At 45.1% G+C, this 19,784-nt stretch overlaps 1 protein-coding gene across 1 annotated transcript in view; it reads left to right on the forward strand.

Annotated features, from left to right (window-relative positions):
* The first annotated feature begins 14,634 nt into the window (after positions 1 to 14,634).
* COL24A1 (collagen type XXIV alpha 1 chain) overlaps positions 14,635 to 19,784 on the forward strand; it is a 314,245-nt gene continuing 309,095 nt past the window's right edge. The window contains exon 1 of the mRNA XM_059688981.1: positions 14,635 to 14,772. Within this exon, the coding sequence (XP_059544964.1) occupies positions 14,717 to 14,772 (56 nt within the window). The 5' untranslated portion in view covers positions 14,635 to 14,716. The remainder of the gene's footprint in view (positions 14,773 to 19,784) is intronic.

Raw genomic sequence — 19,784 nt, forward strand, 5'->3', positions numbered from 1 at the left:
GAGAAATGATTTGTATGTCATCCAACTAAATACTTCCAGTCTAAATTACTTCCTACATTAAAATGTGGAAATAAGAACTGAATAGATAGACTTAAGGAGCAGCGATGAAAGAGAAAGAATTGGTTCTGGAGTCTCGTCTCTCTTTGTCTCTGTCTCTCTCTGCACACACACACATACTGAACAGGTGCACAGGTACAGAATATTTATTTAATAATTTGTGTGCAAACACTACACAAAATAAATTAGAAGGAAAAAATGGTACGATTAGTTCATATGATTAGTATAAGTTTTAGTGTTTGCTTGAACAAAATGGGAGACTTAAATGTTTTTTGTTTTTTTAAAAAATATATTTTATTGATTTTTTACAGAGAGGAAGGGACAGGGATAGAGAGTTAGAAACATCGATGAGAGAGAAACATGGATCAGCTGCCTCCTGCACGCCCCCTACTGGGGATGTGCCTGCAACCAAGGTACATGCCCTTGACTGGAATTGAACCTGGGACTCCTCAGTCTGCATGCTGACACTCTATCCACTGAGCCAAACCGGTGCTGGCAAGATACGTAAATGTTAAAGTCTAAGAATTGTGTGTCAATAATTTTAGAAGGTACAATTGAAAGAGTAAACTCAGAAAATTTCATCTTGGAATTCTTGCCAATCTGAAGCCTTTGAGATCTTTGAATAAATAAAAGTGTGGCCAGGTTGGAACTCTTATTTTAGAGCACAAGAGCATCAAATATAATTGTTTGGATTCATTTTCCCTATTGAATGATAGCCAATGGAATCAAGTGTAGTTATATTGAGTCCTGCTATTAATCACACACTCTCCTTATTTTCAGGTCTGCTGGGAAACAACTGTGGCAGACAGATTGGGCTGGAACAGAGAGATCAAAAATGGGAGTGCCCTCTCCAAGCAAAGACCTAGGTAAGTCTCAAGGAGGACTCATGGACAGACTGATGGACAAATGTAGAAGTGTTTGAAGCTAAAAACTACAAGGATTTATTTTCAGTGCAGAAAGAAATACAACACCCACCATAATCTTTGACAAAAGCCATTGAATAAATAGTAATTCTTCTTAGGCTTGAAAACAAAATTGTTTCATTTTAAACCTTCTTTTAAAATGTTTATTTAAATGTTAGAAGATGTGAATGGGGCAGGGACGGGAGTCAATGGATGGGGGTGGGGCATGCAGAGGCTTACCGGTATTAACGGTGTCATATTTCTTATGTGGTACTGTTGCTGTATTCTCCTTTCCGTTTTACATACACAAACTGCAGTGAACACAGGAGTGCATATATTCTTTTGAATCAGTGTTTCAGGATTCTTAGGCTATATTCCCAGAAGTGGGACTGCTGGGTCATAAGGCAGTTCCATTTTTTTTTTGAAGAACCTCCATATTGTTTTCCACAGTGGCTGCACCAATCTTCACTCCCTTCAACAGGGGGAGAGGATTCCCTTTTCTCCAACATCCGTCAACACTTGTCTGTTGATCTACTGATAGCCATTCCGACAGGTGTGAGTGGATGTCTCATTGAGGTTTTAATTTGCATTGCTTAGTGACATTGAGCATCTTTTCATGTGCCTATTGGCCGTCTTTTTGGAGAATTGCCTGTTCAGATCCTTTGCCCATTTTTTTAAAAATAGGATTGTTTGTTCTTTGGTGTTGAGTTATATAAGTTCTTTATAAATTTTGGATATTAACCTCTTACCATATTTATCACTGGCGGATATATTCTCCCCTTCAATGCATTTTCTTTTCGTTTTGTTGGTAGTTTCTCTTGCTGTGCAAAAACGTGTTAGTTTGATGTAGTCCCATTTGTTTATTTTTTGCTTCCCTAGCCTGAGGAGATATGTCAGAAAAAATACTGCTATGAGAAATGTCTGAGATTTTATTGCCTATGTTCTCTCTATTTTTTTATGGTTTTGAGTCTTACATTTAAGTCTTTAATCCATCTTGAGTTTATTCTTGTATATGCTCTAAGAAGGTAGTCTAATATTTTTATCTAATTTCCCCACATGATTTATTGAATAGACTACCTTTACCTCATTGTGTGTTCTTGCCTCCTTTGTCAAATATCAATTTACTATAAAGACCTGGGTTTATCTCTGGGCTTGCCATTCTGTTTCTTTAATCTAGGTGTCTGTTTTTATGCCAGTTCTATGCAGTTTTGATTACTATGCCCTTGTAGTATAATGTGATACCAGGTAACATGATTCCTCCAACTTTGTTCTTCTTTCTGAAGATGGCTGTGGCTATTCAGAGTCTTCTGTGTTTCTATATATATAGACTATTTGTTCTAGTCATTGCAGCATTATTTACAATAGCCAAGATTTGGAAGCAGCCCAAGTGCCCATCAATATATGAGTGGATGAGCTGTGGTACATTTACACAATGGAATACTACATGGCCCTAAAAAAAGAAGGAAAGCTTACCATTTGCAAAAGCATGGATGGTCCTGGAGAGTATTCTACTAAGTGAAGTAAGTCAGTCAAATACAAACACCATATAATTTCATTTACATGTGGAATATAATGAACAAAATAATCTAACAAAGTAAATAGAAACAAACTCATTAATACAGAGAACAGACTGACAGCTTTTAGAAGGGAGGGAGTTTGGGCATCTGGGTGAAAGAGGTGATGGGATTAAGCAAAAATAAATAAATAAACAAAAAACCCCCCACAAACCCTCATAAGCACAGAGAACAGCATGGTAATTACCAGAAGGAACGGCAGGTGGGGGGAGGTGGAAGAGGGTAAAGGGGGGATAAATGGTGACAGAAGGAGATTTGTCTTTAGACAGTGAACACAGTACAATTAACAGATGATGTATTATAGAGTGTATACCTGAAGCCTATATAATTTTATTAACCAATGTCACCCTAATAAATTCAATAACAATTTTAAAAAATTTACATACACACATGATGTACTCTTTTTCAATTATATATTTCTTTATTTAAAAAATTTAACATTTGAAGATGACATTTAATGTGCTACTATGATTCCAAGCCCCTCAATGATCTGTTTACATAATTCAAACTATTATTTGAAAATTATTTTATTTATGTACATCTAGGACAGTATCACATTCTAATTAAACCATGCAGCATTAAGCTTTTTTTCTCCAACAACTTTTGGACCAGAACTTTGTCTTATGAAAAATGAGGAAAATTGCCAGAGGAGATTCAGGAAGAATAAATCTGAGTAGAAACATCTACCTGTTATTCCCTTAAATGATTCTATAATAATAGTTCTATAAAGAAATTTGGGTGGAGATACACTTAAAGATTTAGACAAAAAAAATATCTCTAGAGAGAATTCTCCTTTAACCAGGCTCTCTCCTCTCTCCAACATGGTACTACATCTGGTCTTAGGTGCACATTGTTTGTAGCAATTATTATTATTTTTTACTTATTTATTGTTGAAAATATTACAGATGTTCCCCAGTTCCCCCATCCTTTGCTCCCCTTCACCCAGCCCCTGCCCAACCCCAGGCCTTCACCACACTATTGTGTGTTGTCTGTGTCTATAGGCTATGCATATATGCATATATGTTCTTTGGTTAATCTCTTCACCCCCCTTCCCCAAGAAGTCCCTAACTTTCAAAGGCAAACTCCAGTACCAATTTTAATTTAACTTTATAGGTACATTTAAAAATTAATGGGCTCTCTAGTAATGCTGTAGCTTTTGGAATTCATTCAGAAGGTGTGTAAAATGGAAATGCTGACAAATTGTGAACTTGAGTGGTATGAATGGTGCTGCTGTAACATTTTACTACATAGGCATGATGCCCAATGTAACAAACATCCTTGTGGACGAATATTTTTAAAAACTTTACACACACACACACACACACACACACACATTTGAAGGACAAACAAAAATAAAATATATACTTAGTGAGATAATCTAATCTACATGTATGTCCCTTTTATTTTATCTTGTCTGGTATTTGGACTCAGGTTATACTAGTTCCTTGGCTATGACCTTTAAACTGATTAATATTCCCTCCCAGAGAAAAGTGAGTTCCTTTCAACTCTATCAGTAGCTTCCATTTTGTTCACTTCACATATGAACAATGCAGAATCTGTGCTAAATAGTGAGAATAGTGGACTATTACCCAGGAGAATGAGGAACAGGTAAGTAGGCTGGCAGAGATAAGTAATTAATAGACAGTGGGCTCTTCTTAGTTCTTGGTACTTCCAGTCTTTATTTGGTCAGGTAAGCTAGGCTATAGTAGGTGTAAAATGATAGAACTAGATCAACCTGAAATTCTTCTCAAAGGGAATGTAGTTAGGTGGGATTGGAATGGTGAATTCTTAGTGTTATGCAAAATGTGGTCCCAATGAACCAAAAGTGAGAACGAAACACCCTTCCAGCACCATGTGGCCCAAAGCACTTCGGAGAACCTATGCATCCACGTGGCAGGAAACACGTCATGTAAAGCTCCCTCACTCCTGGACCAACAGATCCAGCAAGGAGGATCATTCTGCCCATGGCATTCGATTCACATTTGAGTAAATTCATGAGACGGAGAGTAAAGGACCAAAGCAAAGGAAGAAAGATACTAGCATGGACAGAGGGTGAGGTAACAGTGGCAACAAAGAAGAGCAGCAACGCTGAGTAATAAGAGTAAATCCATCCTGGATCAGAATTGAAAAAGTGCCTTAAATATCTAAGGTAAGGATTTTCATTAGTTCTCCTAGTGAGGAGCGATTGAGAGATTTTATCATTTGTAAATGTGTGGTATATAAAGTTAGCTATGTGACAAGTATATATAGTTCTCTTCCCAAAGTGAATAGTAAATCATTTTTATGAATGATGTCATCATCTTCTCAAAGTCCACAGTTAAAGATTGGCTTGGGGGCCCCACCTGGTAATTACAGCCAGAGCAAGCATCCCTGATTACTTTAAAAACATTTTGTCTTTGACTAAAGTGCATCTGTTTTAAACCCCAAAAGAAATATTAACTTCCAGGACCCATATTTTAAAATGGATGAAGTTTAAGCATGTATCTGTCAAATGTTTCATCAGTTCCCCAGGAATCATGGGCATTTGAGCTAATCCTATATAATAAGAGGCTAATATGCAAATCAACTGAATGGTGGAACAACCGGTTGCTATGATGCGCACTGACCACCAGGGGGCAGGTGCTCAATGCAGGAGCTTCCCCCTCATGGTTAGTGCGCTCCCATAGTGGGAGTGCCACTCAGCCAGAAGCCGGGCTCTCATGCCTCCATAGCAGAGCTAGGAGGTCTGACTGCTGGAGTGGGCCTAAGCCATTAGTCAGACATCCCCTGAGGGCTTCCTAACTGCAAAAGGGTGCAGGCTGGGCTGAGGGACCCCCACTCTCACCCTCACCCCAGAGTGCACGAATCTCATGCACTGGGACTCTAGTATAAAATAATCTTTCAAGTTGTTCTAGTCTAATGGATAGAGAAGAAAATCAGGCTAAGTCCAAATTCCCCAAAGATGCCCTGTGATCTTTCACATCTCGTGCCTATATCGTTGCCATTCCAACTACAGGTCCCTGACCTCAGGGCCAGGGTCTTTCATTACCTTCATGCTATCATCACCCTGGATTGGTTTGAACTTTCTCATCTACTTGGAAAATACCTACTCATTCTTAAAGATCAAAACTTTACATCTTTCCACTCACTCTCAGTAGAAGTGTGTACTATCTCCTTTGTGCCCCAACTGTTCTATATCACCAGCTGGCAATTCTTTCTCCTTCTATGATCTGTCCGGTTGGTTTTTCTTACTAGGTTCTATCCCTAGCAAGTTATAAGCTCCTTAGCAGTAGTAATTATAACATATATCTTCATAACCCCAGGTTTTAGAACATTGCCTGATATATAATAGGCACTCAATTCTCTATTTAGTTATTCATTTATGCAATACATACTTAAGCATGGAATTTAAATTACGGCACAATTATGTTTCATAATATTGCCACCATTGTTGCAAGAATCTTATTCCAAAATATGAAAAAGTTTCTTCCATTTCTACAACTCAAAAAAGACTGTTACCATTAGGTTTTTTTCCTTTTTTTGAAAAAGTATGGGGGCTCTAGTCACTTGGCAGTTATTGGAAAATATAAACTAGAACGTCCCATGTTGAATTTTCTCATGTTCTTAGTAAAGAGGAGCTTGAACTAAAAGTGCTGACAGAGAACCATGAGTATGAGTTGAAGTCTTTATGTGATACCACAGGCCAAGCCAACAATCATACATGATCAACTCTTACCTGACTTTTGATATTATTGCATCACTGGTTTCTATTAATTAGGTTCTCTATTAAAATCTGTAACATGTTGTATGAATATTCATGTAAGATATACTAAATACCTGACATAAATTGTTGGAAAATTGTAGTGGTGATTTCAGATGGATAAAATAAACCTTATTATAAAAGAACGAAAGGTATAATGAGACATGAGAGAAGCAAGATATTTTATTTGGCCTTTTAATACTTCCAAATGGCAATTATTAGTCAAATAACTTCTAAAGGAAAGGGGCATGCCATATCCTGCCTTACATTTGAAATTCAAAATCTTGATCTTTTCCCCGACTATACTTGTATTCTTACCTCAGCCTCCTCACTCCTAAGTAACCTAAATATGATTTCATAGATATTCAAGCAGATGTTGGCTAGTATCTGTGCAACTTTTTCACCTAATTATGAGTTCTCTGTAGTTCACTTCCTTTGTGCCTATCCTTTTCAAGAATAAAACAATAACCTATCCCCTTATACTACATTAAATTGAAGAAATTAATAGAGAGGGTGTCCCCCCAAAATGTATACACATTGTAACAATTGATAGCTCAATTTGAAAAAGAATGTTTTTTAATAAACACTGTCTTTATAATTATTCAAAGTATGTGTATACATGTTTGGGGGGCACACTATATATAGTTAAGTAGAAAATTGGCCTTGGAAGAAAATACAAAAAACACTAAGTTCATTTCCAGATAGAGACTTGCACACCTGTCAATTTGTAATTTCAAATATAAATTAAAGCCTCACTAGGAGACCATCCCAGTAGAGGGCTCCAGCTTGCTTTAACATGTCATGGAGGAAAAATCATAGGGAGGTTTTTAAGACAAACTTGCAACATTACATTGAAAATGTAGTTTCCCCCCTAGCATAACTATGCAAGTATGTATATATCTAACTACCTATTTGGTTTTCCTAGAATCTTGATCAATTTATGGATCTGCCTTTCTCTAGTTACATAAAATCATTTTAACCTATTTATTATATACTAGAGGCCCAGTGCACAAAATTCGTGCATGGAGGGGGGGTCCACGCAACCCAGCCCGCACCCTCTCCAATCCGGGAACCCTCAGGGGATGTCCAACTGCTGGTTTTTTAGGCCCGATCCTCAGGACCTCACACTCTGGGACTGCTGGCTCCTAACTGCTCACCTGCTTGCCTGCCTGATCGCCCCTACTGGCCCCCCTGCCAGCCTGATTAACCCTAACTGCCTCTGCCTGCGGCCTGGTCACCCCCAGCTGCCCCCCTACCCCCGCCGGTCTGGTTGCCCCTAATTGCCCCCCCACCAGCATGGTCGCCCCCAACAGCCCCCCTCTGCTGGCCTGGTTGTCCCTAACTGCCCCCCCCCACCAGCCTGGTCACTTCTTATTGCCCCCCTGCAGGCCTGGTCACCCCAAACTGCCCCCCCATTGGCCTGGTCACTCCCAACTGCCCCCCTCTGCTGGCCTAGTCGCCCCTCTGCCCACCTCTGCTGGTCTGGTCACCCCTCACTGCCCTCCCCCCCCCTGCTGTCCTGGTCACCCCATGCAGCATGCTTGTTCAGTCATTTGGTCGTCCCTCACTAACCCCCCTGCTGGCCTTGTTGCCCCACACAGCCTGCTGTTCAGTGGTTACTGTGAGGGCGTCCCGACCAATTTGCATATTACCCTTTTATTAGTATAGATTTTTTATTCTCCCCTAGCATATTCTCCATGTTAGTTATTCCAAACCATCCACACTCTCCTCAGAGACCAAGCAACTATTTCTCTTGATCTTAAAATTTTATTAATTCTTTTTCTTATTTATATAAATAATACATTCTTATTGTAAAATATAAAAATGGAAAAGTAAAAAAGATAAAATTTAATTTATTATCACTAATTTCACTACCCAAAAGTTACTTTTTTTTTAATATGCTTTATTGATATTTTACAGAGAGGAAGGGAGAGAGATAGAGATTTAGAAACATCGATGAGAGAGAAACATCTATCAGCTGCCTCCTGCACATCTCCTACTGGGGATGTGCCCGCAACCCAGGTACATGCCCTTGACCGGAATCGAACCTGGGACCTTTCAGTCTGCAGGCCGATGCTCTATCCACTGAGCCAAACCAGTTTTGTCTGTGGTCCCGGGTGCCTGCGGCTGACCCGGGGGAAGCCGGCCCAGGTCCCAGATGCCTGTAGCCAGCCAGAGGGAGGGAAGCCCAGTTCCCAGGTGCCTGTTGTCCCAGGTGTGGGGCTGAGGCAGAGGTGGTTAGGGGTGATCAGGCCAGCTGGGGAGCAATTAGGGGCGATCAGGTAGGCAGGCAGGCAGGCGAGCAGTTAGGAGCCAGTGGTCCTGGATTGTGAGAGGCATGTCCAACTGCCCTGTGATCGGGCCTAAACCAGCAGTCAGACATCCCCTGTGGGGTCCTGGATTGAAGAGGGTGCAGGCCGAGCTGAGGGACCACCCCCCATGCACGAATTTCATGCATGGCCCTCTAGTCTATATTATAAAAGGCCTGTGGCCCTAACACTGTAATGACCACAGACCAGTGCGGGTGGGCAGGACATGCGTGGGTGGCTGGGTCTGTGAGTGCAGCGTGTGGGTGGGTGGGGCTGCACAATTTCATGCTCTGGGCTTCTAGTTAGTATATAATATGCACTGTATACATACATATATTGTATTGTATTATGTTGTACTAGGGGCTCAGTGCACAAATTTATACACCTTGAAAAGAACTGTGGGCCATGAGGCTGCAGTGAGCACAGGGGCGGGTCTTGGCCCATCCTCCACGCCCTGCCTGGACCCTCCCACCTTGGCCCCTGGTCCCCTGTCTGCCAGCAGCCCCACTCCTGCTGCTGCTGCTCCCATGCGCTGATGTTGCCAGCCCTGCTCGCACCTGCTGATGGCATGGAGCTATTGGGGCCGGTGCAAGCAGCGTGTGTGAGCAGCGCTGTCAGCGGGTGCTAGTGCTGGGTACTGCCCCAACTGACCCTCAGGAGCAGGGGGAGGTGGAGAAGGCCTCAGGGGCGATTGGGGCTGGCAGCCACGGCTCGCACTCATGTGTGGCACCAAGTGATCGGTACCAGCACCAGGCACTGGCAGCAGGTGCTAGCGGCTGTTCCGGCACCGACTGTGGATGTGAGCAGCAGCTCCAATGCTGGCAATGGGTGCAAACAGGGCCATCGCTGGCAGTGGGTGCAAGAGGTGATTGCCAGCCCCAATCACCTCTTAGGGCTTCTCCACCTCCCCCTGCTCCTGAGAGGCGATTGGGGCTGGCAGCCACCACTCACACCCACTGCTGGCAACGAGTGATTGGGGCCGGCACTGGGCACGGGCAGCAGGTGTGAGCGGGCCTGGTTCCAGCAGCAGGTGTGAGCACTGGGCAGGACCGCAGCATGCAGGAGCAAAGAATTTTCAGTAACTACAAGAGGCTCTCCCGATGACAGTGAATGGTGCCCCGCCTTGGTCTGGTGCCCCCACTTACCTGCTCCACTATGCTGCCACAACCAACTCCCACCATGTTCCATGCTCTGCCACCTGCTGCCGATGCCTGCCATGTTCCACACAAGCTCCCTGGCGGTCAGCGCACATCATAGCAACCAGTTGTTTGGTTGTTCCGGCATTCGGTCTATTTGCATATTAGGATTTTATATAGAGAGATTGTATATAGTTTCTCATCCTGTTTTATCACTTTTAATATTTTTTAAAATTTTCTGCATTAGGAAATATTCTTCAAAATATTACTTTTTTCACTGTTGCATAATATTACACTATATGAGTGTACCATAATTTGTTTATTTAGAAATAGAATAATATTGTGATGATCATTCTTATACATATGTTTTCATGGAATGATCTGATTATCCCGCTAGGATATATTACTAGAATCAAAATCACTGATCAAAAAATATAGTATTTTTAAGGCTTTTAATCCATATTGACAAATTTCCTCTAGTTGTACCTAATTTAGACTCCTCCAGCTGGTATGAGTACCAGCTTCACTCTACCCTTATCAATGTTGGATGTTATACTTAAAAAAAAAAAAAAATCTTCGTCATTTGCATACATATAGAACTTAGTGGGATGACATTGATTAATAGGATTATATAGGTTTCAGGCATACAATTCTATGATGCATGATTTGTATACTGAATTGTGTGCACACTACCCAAAGTCAAACCACCCAAAGTCGAACCATCTTCTGTCACCATATATTTGGCCTCCTTTATGCCCCCTCCTTTCCCTCTGGTAATCATACTGTTCTCTGAGTTTATGAGTTTCAGTTTTATATACTACATATGAGTTAAATTACCTGTATATGGTTCTTAGCTTTTTTTGACTTTGCTTAGTACAATATTCTCAACATAATATTCATGTTGTTGCAAATGGCGATATTTCTTCTTTTCTTATGGCTGAGTAGTATTCCATTGTATATGTGTACCACATGTTCTTTATCCAGACCTCTATGGAAGAATACTTTGGTTGTCTCTATGTCTTGGCCACCATGAATAATGCTTCATGAATATAGGGGTACATATATGTTTGTGAATAAATGTCTTTGAGGTTTTAGTTTAGATACTTTATTTTTTTTAAAGGATATTATTTTAACTTGCATTTCTTGAATTGCATTGGTTAAATATGTTTTGGGCAAATTTTATTTTTTCAGATGTAAATTGCATATTCCCTTTGCCTATTTTTTATATTTCTATGTTTATCTCTTTTCTTATTGATTTACAAGAAATATTCATGTACTGTAGGTCTTGACATTCTATAAAAAATGACCTACACTGTTTGAAACTATCAAGATCATGAAGTAACTACAGTGGGGCCTTGACTTACGAGTGTCCCGACTAACGATTTTTTCGAGATACAAGCCGTCTCTCGGCTGATTTTTGCTTTGAGTTGCGAGCTAAAATTCAGGTTACAAGCCAGCTTCAGATACCCCACCACTAGTTGGCGCAGTGAACGTCACAGTGAACGCCACATCAGCCCAGCATCACGTGTCTCACTCGTTCACTTTCTGATTTGACATACAAGTAATTTGAGTTATGAGCTCCGTCATGGAACGAATTAAACTCGTAAGTCAAGGCCCACTGTATCTTCATTTTCCTTAGGCTCAACTAAATCTCGAGGTCTCTAGTTCATCTGTCTTGATCAATTTGATCTATGATAATGTCCACCATCCTAAAAAGCTACAGCATTTAAACCTTACTTTGTTTATTTTTTACTGAGCAAATACCTCCTCTCCCCCAAACAAATATACCCTGTTTGAGGGTATATGTACCTTTTGGCATCTTCTGCATGATAAGGGTTCTATTAACTCTAGCACCTATTCTCTTCTCAGACTCAAAGAACCTGAGGTACATTTAAAAATATTTTTATTGATTTAAGAGAAGAATGAAGAGGGAGAGGGAGAAGGAAACATCAGTGAAGAGAGAAAATCATTGATCAGCTGCCTCCTCCACACCCCCTACTGGGGATAGAGCCTGCAACCAGGGCATGTGACCTCCTGGTTCATAGGTGGACACTCAACCACTAAGCCACAGGGTCTGGGCCTGGGATACATTTTAATAATGACTCTATTTCACACAGAATTTAAATATTCAGACTCAACATTGTGAGTAGAAAAACAAACATTTTTGATCCTTAAGTGATGGGGAAATGTAGACAGAGATTAGGTGAGTTATTTAAGATCTGCTTAATTCTTATTCATTCTCTACACCAAACCAAAAATTACCCACCCTTCTGTAGTTGACCAGTAGTCAAAAACAGAAAAACTGTAGTTTAAGGCTATTTAAGAATGATTATCTTCCCTTAGTCCTGGATTTCTAGGATTCCAGAAAGCTGTGGCTATTTGCTACAAAAATTGGTGATAGTGGGGGAGGGGGAGAGCAATTTTACTGTGGCTAGGCTTGGCTTATGCCACCTTAACTAAGAGATGAAAGCTACATCACTAGTAATAAGATATATCTATATCTATATATCTATATCTCTATCTATCTATCTATCTATCTATCTATCTATCTATCTATATTTCTGATATGATGCCTGAGAAAGGCAAACGTCACTTCAGTGGTATTTATGCTGAAAATACATACCTGAATCTAATCACGAGTATCTATCAAACAATCCAAATTGAGAGAGCTTCTACAAAATGACATCCTAAAAGACAATAAAAGACAGGAACTTCCACAGATTAGAGAAGACTGAGGAGACATGACAATTCTTAAATCTTTTTTGTTAATTAATTAGTTAACTAAATACAGTGTAGGATTCTGGATTAGATCCTGGATCAGACAAAGGACATTTGGGCAAACTGGTAAAATTCAAATAAGACCTTTAGCTTAGTCAATAGTATTGTAGCAGTGTTAATTTCCTATTTTTGGTAATTGTACAGTGGTTATTTATGTAAGATAATAACAATAGAGAAAGTCAGGGGAAAGGTATACAGAAATTTTCTGTACACTTTTTGTAACTTCTATGTAAATCTAAAATTATTTCAAAATAAAAAATTGAAAAATTGAGGAAAAGAAAGATGAATTAAATTCTATATGTTGGAGAAAAAAGTCCCCTATATTTTTCATGGAGAAAAAAAAATAAGTTCCCAAATTTCAAGGATCACATCAATCATTTCCACTCATCAATATGGTCACTTTTTGCTGAAACCGGTTTGGCTCAGTGGATAGAGCGTCGGCCTGCGGACTGAAGGATCCCAGGTTTGATTCCAGTCAAGGGCATGTACCTGGGTTGCGGGCACATCCCCAGTGGGAGATGTGCAGGAGGCAGCTGATCGATGTTTCTCTCTCATCGATGTTTCTAACTCTCTATCTCTCTCCCTTCTTCTCTGTAAAAAATCAATAAAATATATTTAAAAAATATATGGTCACTTTTACCTTTATAATATGTGTGTAATCTAGGATTCCTTTCAGCATGTGGAAGAGTCATTAGCTGTTGTTGGAGAAGTTATATTCAGTGGTATACAGCAGTCATTCACTAAACAGACATGCCAAGTGCTGACAATACAAGGATGAGCAAGATAAATAGATGCTGGTCTCCTGGAATTTCCAGTCTTATTAACAAAGAAGATAAAATCAGAAATTATTGTTTTTTTTGCAAAAATTGGAAGACGGACTTCTCAGTATGAAAAGGCTGTGGGAGAATGGAGACTTAGGTCACAAAGCGATCTGTTACAAAAGTTGGAGAAGGTAAGGCCATGGTGTGTTAGTGTGCTGTTGATGTGTAAATGCAGACCATTAATCCATGCTTAAGAGGTTGAAGGGCAGAAGCAGAAAACTAGATCACAGGAGAGAAAAATCACTAGAAAGGGGAGTAGACTGAGAGGAAAGAGTGAAGGGGAGGAAAGACAGAAATGAAAAGTGTTGCAGTCAGTTTATATAATATGATATAGGCCACAGCATCATTGCAAATTTAAACACAAAAAAGCAATAAAGTTGGAGGAGTGTTAAGCTAAGATTGATTTCAGGTGGGTGTGAAGAGGACAGGGGGAAAGATTGGGGATGGGAGACACGCAGGAGGAAAACATCAAATTGGGGACTACTGAACACGGGAATAGTACATGGACTCTTCGACCAAGGAAGACTGATCACCTACAAGTTTTAGAAACCTCGAGGAAGAGGAAGGACCGCGTGGGAAGCGAGAAGGTCGGAGCTGTGCCTGCGCGGCTGCGTGCGCGGGGCGCTGCGGACTCAGGGGCGTGCGGACCCCAGCGCAAGAGATGGGCGCGGAGTGGGGGGAAGGTTGCGGGGTGGAGGGTGTGTGTGTGTGTGTGTGTGTGTGTGTGTGTGTGTGTGTGCACTGTGTTTGGTGATGTCATTGCAACTCAGTGAGCGCTGAAATTTAACACCGGCCGGATTTGCTTGGCTCCTCTTCTTCCAGGGGAAGCCGCCGGCTGCAGTCAAAGCTGAGCGCCTGCAGTTGCCACCGGCCCCCTCGCACCCGCTCGCTTTCTCGAAGTGGGTGTGTGTGCTTGTCTGACAAATGTTCGGGCGCGGGTTGTTTCCAAGGACTTCCCCGCCCCCCTCCAACTCCTTCCCTCCCCCCATCCCTTTCTCCTCCCAGGCCCGAAGCAGAAGACTCCACTGGAGTCACAGAGTCGCCTTTGAACCGCAAGTGAACTTGAGGGCTGCACTCGCAGCTGAGCTGCTGCTGCTGCCGGCGCCCCGCCGCCCGCCAGTGAGGTCTCCCTCCTCGCCTGCCCTCCCAGGGGAGCGCTACCCCCGGCTCCGTGGTTTCCTAGCCAGGGAACTAGGAAGTCTAACTGCCTACCCTTTGGGTGCTATTTCTCTCCCTCCCCATCCCTCCCCTCCCCTTTTTTTTGTTGTCGTCGCGGTTTGGGAGCATCGTTTTCATGTGATTTTGTCTTCCTTTTTCATGGACAGTACCTGCACCCTTAGCAGAACGGAGTTGGCTTCTGTTTTCCGTTAGCGCTTCGCTGCACGGACAAATGCATACAAATGCATTTAGGAGCCCACAGGACAAGGCGTGGAAAGGTCTCCCACACGGCAAAAACGTAAGTAGCCCACCCGCAGGGGCGGGGGTCACACCGGCCGCTCTCCCCACCCACCGGGACCCGCTGAGCCGGACGGAGTTTGTGCTCCGGCTTCTTGGCACTTTCTGAAGTTGGGAGCCGCGAGCAGCCGTGGCATCTTCCTCTCGTCTCCTCAATTTGTAAAACACCACGTTTGAAAGGAAGCCTCCTGCCGGCGGGTCTCCCAGAGAGTTTACGTTGAAAAGATCCTGTGGTTCCGGAGGGAACGCTTGGTGGCCTGGGTCCCGACGCGGGCGGCAGCAGCTCCCGCAGCTCCGGAGCTGGGCTCGGACCCCCGCCCGCCCGCGCTCCGGGCCGCCCTCGCGCCCTCCTTCCCCTCGCCTCCCTCGGGGCCCTGGCTGAGGTCCTGCTTCCCCGCGCTGCTCCTCCGGGCGTCCAGCCTGGCGATGGCCAGGGCGTTCGCGGGACCCTGGGCGCTGTGCGCTCAGCCTGCAGAGTGGGGCGCGGGCTTGGGGCAGGTTGCGGAATGGGAAAGAGGGTGCCCTCAGAATGTCGGGCATCGGGGCGCTGCTGAACCCACGGGACTCAGGCAATCGCCTCTTGTAAGTGGCCAACAAGCGCGCTGCACATCTGGGGCCGGGGCTGCGCAGGGATCACTGGCTTGTTCCAGGGGAAGGGGCTGGACGCGGGGGGTGGGGGTGGAGGGAGGGGGCGGGACTGCTCCTCACCGGAGTTGTTCAGGGGGACCCTGTCTGCACCCCACTTCCTCTTTGGGCGCTGTACCTGCTCCCACCTCCTCGCTGGGAAAAGAGCGTTGATGGGGAGGAGGGTGCACGGCCGGGGCTGGCTGCCCTGGACCCTCCGGAAGAGGTCAGTGGGTTATGCAAGTTTGTTTCTGGGCCCGTGGGCGGAAGGGACGAAGCGGCTGGTCTTCTCCGCCTCGAGGCTGCCCCGAAGGAGAGTAGGTGGGAGGAGGGCAGGGGGCGGAACTGACGGTGGCTACCAGGGCAGGCGGAGGCGGGGTGCGGAGAAAGCCCGCCTTGTGGCAGTGTTTGTATGAACATGTGCTTGCCAGCCGCGTGCGCCGAGCCTGGCTGAGGCTGGCGCGCTCTGTCCTCTGACCTCCGGCTTCCAGGCAGACAGGGACGCGCCTCCTCACGCGCCCTCGGGCAGATGGATTGGAGAGGAGTAACCTCCGCCACCCCGTGCGTGCGGCGAGGTGCCGGGCCCGGGAGACCCGCGTCCAAGAAGGGATCAGGCTCTTCCAGCAGCCTGCCCAGAGAGGCTCACGCAGGTCCCACTGGGTGCCCAGGCATGTTTCCCGTCCCTTTTCTAGATAAAAGCCCCTCTGCATAGATCCGCTGGGAAACCGAGGCCGGGTGTGGGGCGGACCCCTTGGGATAGTCGCCTCTTCCAGCTGATCTGGCCCATGGAATCAGAATGAGGCTCGGGCTCCTGCAGGTCCAGAACCCAGGAGCTGCTGGGTCAGGCCCTCCATCTCGAAGCTTCTCTGTGCCCTCCTTGCCCTCCCGGCCAGCTCCCCCTCTCCCGAGGGCTTTCCCATGCCATTGAGCAAGGCCTAGTGGCTGACTAATATTTCCCTTGGTCGTTGTGACCAACCTTGCGATTAAAGCAGATCTTCTGCTCCTGGCCTCTGTCTTGTCTGGTTTACACTTCCCTCCCAGACGCTCCCAGAAAAAGGCCCTGCATAAATTCTTGGGCAGTTTGGGGTTTGTAAATTGGGTCCAGATGATTGGGGGGAGGGAGGCAGAGAAACCAAACAGAATGGATTACACCGAGGAACTTCTGAGGAAACATTAGACTATGTGGAATGGGGAAAGAACCCTTGTGAAGAGACGTTGGGGTGGGCAGCAGGTCCTGGGTGCTAGTCCCCCCTGCCTCCCAGAGGGCCTCTCTGCCAGGGGTCTTGCAGCCTTTTGGACATCCAGTTTGTTCCATTCCAGTTGCCAGTGGGGGTGGGCTGTACAGAATCAAGGGTACTCAAGGTTACATCAGATCGTAGCCCCTCACAGTTCCAACCACACACATGCACGTGGGGAAAAACTATTACTGATTGAGCTGAGAAAATTATTTCTTGAAAATATCCAGTTTCCGTAAAGAATTTAGAATTCTTCAGTTTGAAACACACACACACACACACACACACACACACACACACACACACACACCCCATACCAATAAACCCTATATGGTGGGGACTTGGGAGAAGCAGCTGCTAAGCTAATGATAATGTCAGGTCACTGAATTAAACCTTAGAATCCCTAATGAAATCCCTGAGATTTTAAATTTTCACCATCTTTCTGTGGCGTCATTTTGCAAGAGCAGGGGCAATATTTTATTTATTTACTAGAGGCCCGGTGCACAAAAATTTGTGCACTCGGGGGGAAAAGGGGGTCCCTCAGCCCGGCCTGTGCCCTCTCGCAGTCTGGGACCGCTCGGGAGATAACGACCTGCTGGCTTAGGCCTGCTCCCGGGTGGCAGAGGGCAGGCCCAATCCCTAGGTGCAGCCCCTGGTCGGGCTCAGAGCAGGGCCGATTGGGGAGTTGGGGCACCTTCCCCTGTCATGCACAGAGCAGGGCAGATTGGGAGGTTGTGATGTCACCCTCAGTCATGCTCAGGGTAGGGCCGATTGGGGTTTGGGGCACCGCCCCCTGTCACACTCAAGGCAGGGTCAATGGGGAGGTTGCAGCGCCACCCCCATCACGCACAGAGCAGGGCCCATCAGGGGGGTTGGGGCTCCGTACCCTGTCATGCACAGAGCAGGGCCAATCAGGGGGTTGGGGTGCTGTCCCCTGTCACACACAGAGCAGGGCCCATCAGGGGGCTTGGGGCTCCATACCCTGTCATGCACAGAGCAGGGTCAATCAGGGGGATGGGGAGCTCCCCCCTGTCATGCACAGAGCAGGGCCGATCAGGGGGTTGAAGAGCTCCCCCCTATCACTCACAGAGTAGGGCCCATAGGGGAGTTGGGGCACCGCCCCCGTCACACTCAGGGCAGTGCGGATCAGGGGGTTGGGGTGCTGCCCTCTATCACCTACAGAGCAGGGCCGATCAGGGGGTTGGGGTGCCGCCACTGTCACACTCAGGGCAGGGCTGATGGGGAGGTTATGGCTCTACCCCATCACACACAGAGCAGGGCCCGTGGGGGGTGGGAGGGTTGGGGTGCTGCACCCTGTCACACACAGAGCCGCAGGGCTGATCAGGGGGTTTGGACGCTGCCTCGTCACTCTGATCCCGGTGCCGGGAGGCCTCTCAGCTCCGCTGATCCCGGTGCTGGGAGGCATAGTACCCTTTTACTATATAGAATAGAGGCCTGGTGCATGGGTGGGGCTGGCTGGTTTGCCCTGAAGGGTGTCCTGGATCAGGGTGGGGGTCCCCACTGGGGTGCCTGGCCAGCCTGGGTGAGGGGATGATGGCTGTTTGCAGCTGGTCACACACCCTTCACGGTGGGGGTTCCCACTGGGGTGCCTGGCCAGCCTGGGTGAGGGGATGATGGCTGTTTGCAGCTGGTCACACACCCTTCAGGGTGGGGGTCCCCACTGGGGTTCCTGGCCAGCCTGGGTGAGGGGATGATGGCTGTTTGCAGCTGGTCACACACCCTTCAGGGTGGGGGTCCCTACTGGGTGCCTGGCCAGTCTGGGTGAGGGGCTGAGGGCTGTTTTCAGGCTGGGACTGAAGCTCCCAACTGCTCCTTTTTTTCTTTTTTATTTTATTCTGGGCCAGCTTTAGCTCTGAGGCTCTAGCTCTTAGGCCTCTGCTGCTGAAATCAGGTATCTGGTTTGTTTGTGTTCTATAATCGAAACAATGTATAACTCCAGCTCTGAGATCCCGGACTTGCTGAAAGCAGGTTTCTGGGGTTTTGCTTAGCTTCTATATTTGTTACAATGTTTCTTAAACTGCAAGCTCAGAGGTCGGCAAGGCAGGCGGGGAACGTTGGTTTCCTCCAACGATCCTCCCTCACTGAGGCAAGCAAGCCTCATGTTAGTTTCAAGCTGCCTGGCTGCCTGCCGCCATCTTGGCTGGCAGTTAATTTGCATATCGCCCTGATTAGCCAATGGGAAGGGTAGCGGTCGTATGCTAATTACCATGTTTCTCTTTTATTAGATAGGATTTTAAATCTTTATTGTTTAAAGTATTACAATGTCTCCTTTTTTCCCCCATTAACCCTCTCCAGCCCATCTCTGCCTTCAACACTCTATTGTCTGTGTCCATGGGTTATGTATATGCATAGAAGGTATCTGGTTGATTACCTCCCACCCACTCACCCTTCCATACCTTCCCTCAAGATTCCACACTCTGGTCCATGCTTCCCTATCTCTGGATCCACTCATTCAGTTCATCAATTTATTTTGTTACTTGGATTCTACATATGAGTGAGATCATGTGATACTTGTCTTTGACTGATTTATTTCACTTAGCATGATACTCTCCAGGTCCCTCCACACTGTCTCAAAGGCTAAGAGATCCTTCTTTTTTACTGCTGCATAGAATTCCATGGTATAAATGTACCACAGCTTTTTTATCCATTCATCTACTGATGGGCATTTGGGCTGTTTCCAGATCTTAGCTATTGTCAATTGTTAGGGGCAGTATTTTAAAATCACAATTCTGATTAGTCACCCCCAAACACTGACAGTTTAAAACTGGATCCCTAAAGACATTTTATTTCATGAGGTTGCTTTCAGATGGGTTACTTAATGTGAATTGTGGAATTAATAAAAAGGAAACTAAAACCAAAAGTCATTGTTAGATACGTTCATTTAACATACGATTGGAAAGTCTCCCAGGCAGGCTATTATACTTACAGGGTTTCTATAACCAAAAGCGGGGTTGGATATAAAGATCTGTTTCCTGGCTGACATGAAATTCTGTTTTTTTTTAAATTTGCTTGGTTATGTTTGTATTCAAGTAAATGTTTAAAATAAACTGATGTCTCAGGGAGAGGAATTGTAATTTATGGAAAATGCTTTTGAATGTTGTTTAGACATCCTACTTGGTAGCCTGTGAAATTA

Source organism: Myotis daubentonii, chromosome 3, assembly GCF_963259705.1.
Source record: "Myotis daubentonii chromosome 3, mMyoDau2.1, whole genome shotgun sequence".
Taxonomy (NCBI): domain Eukaryota; kingdom Metazoa; phylum Chordata; class Mammalia; order Chiroptera; family Vespertilionidae; genus Myotis; species Myotis daubentonii.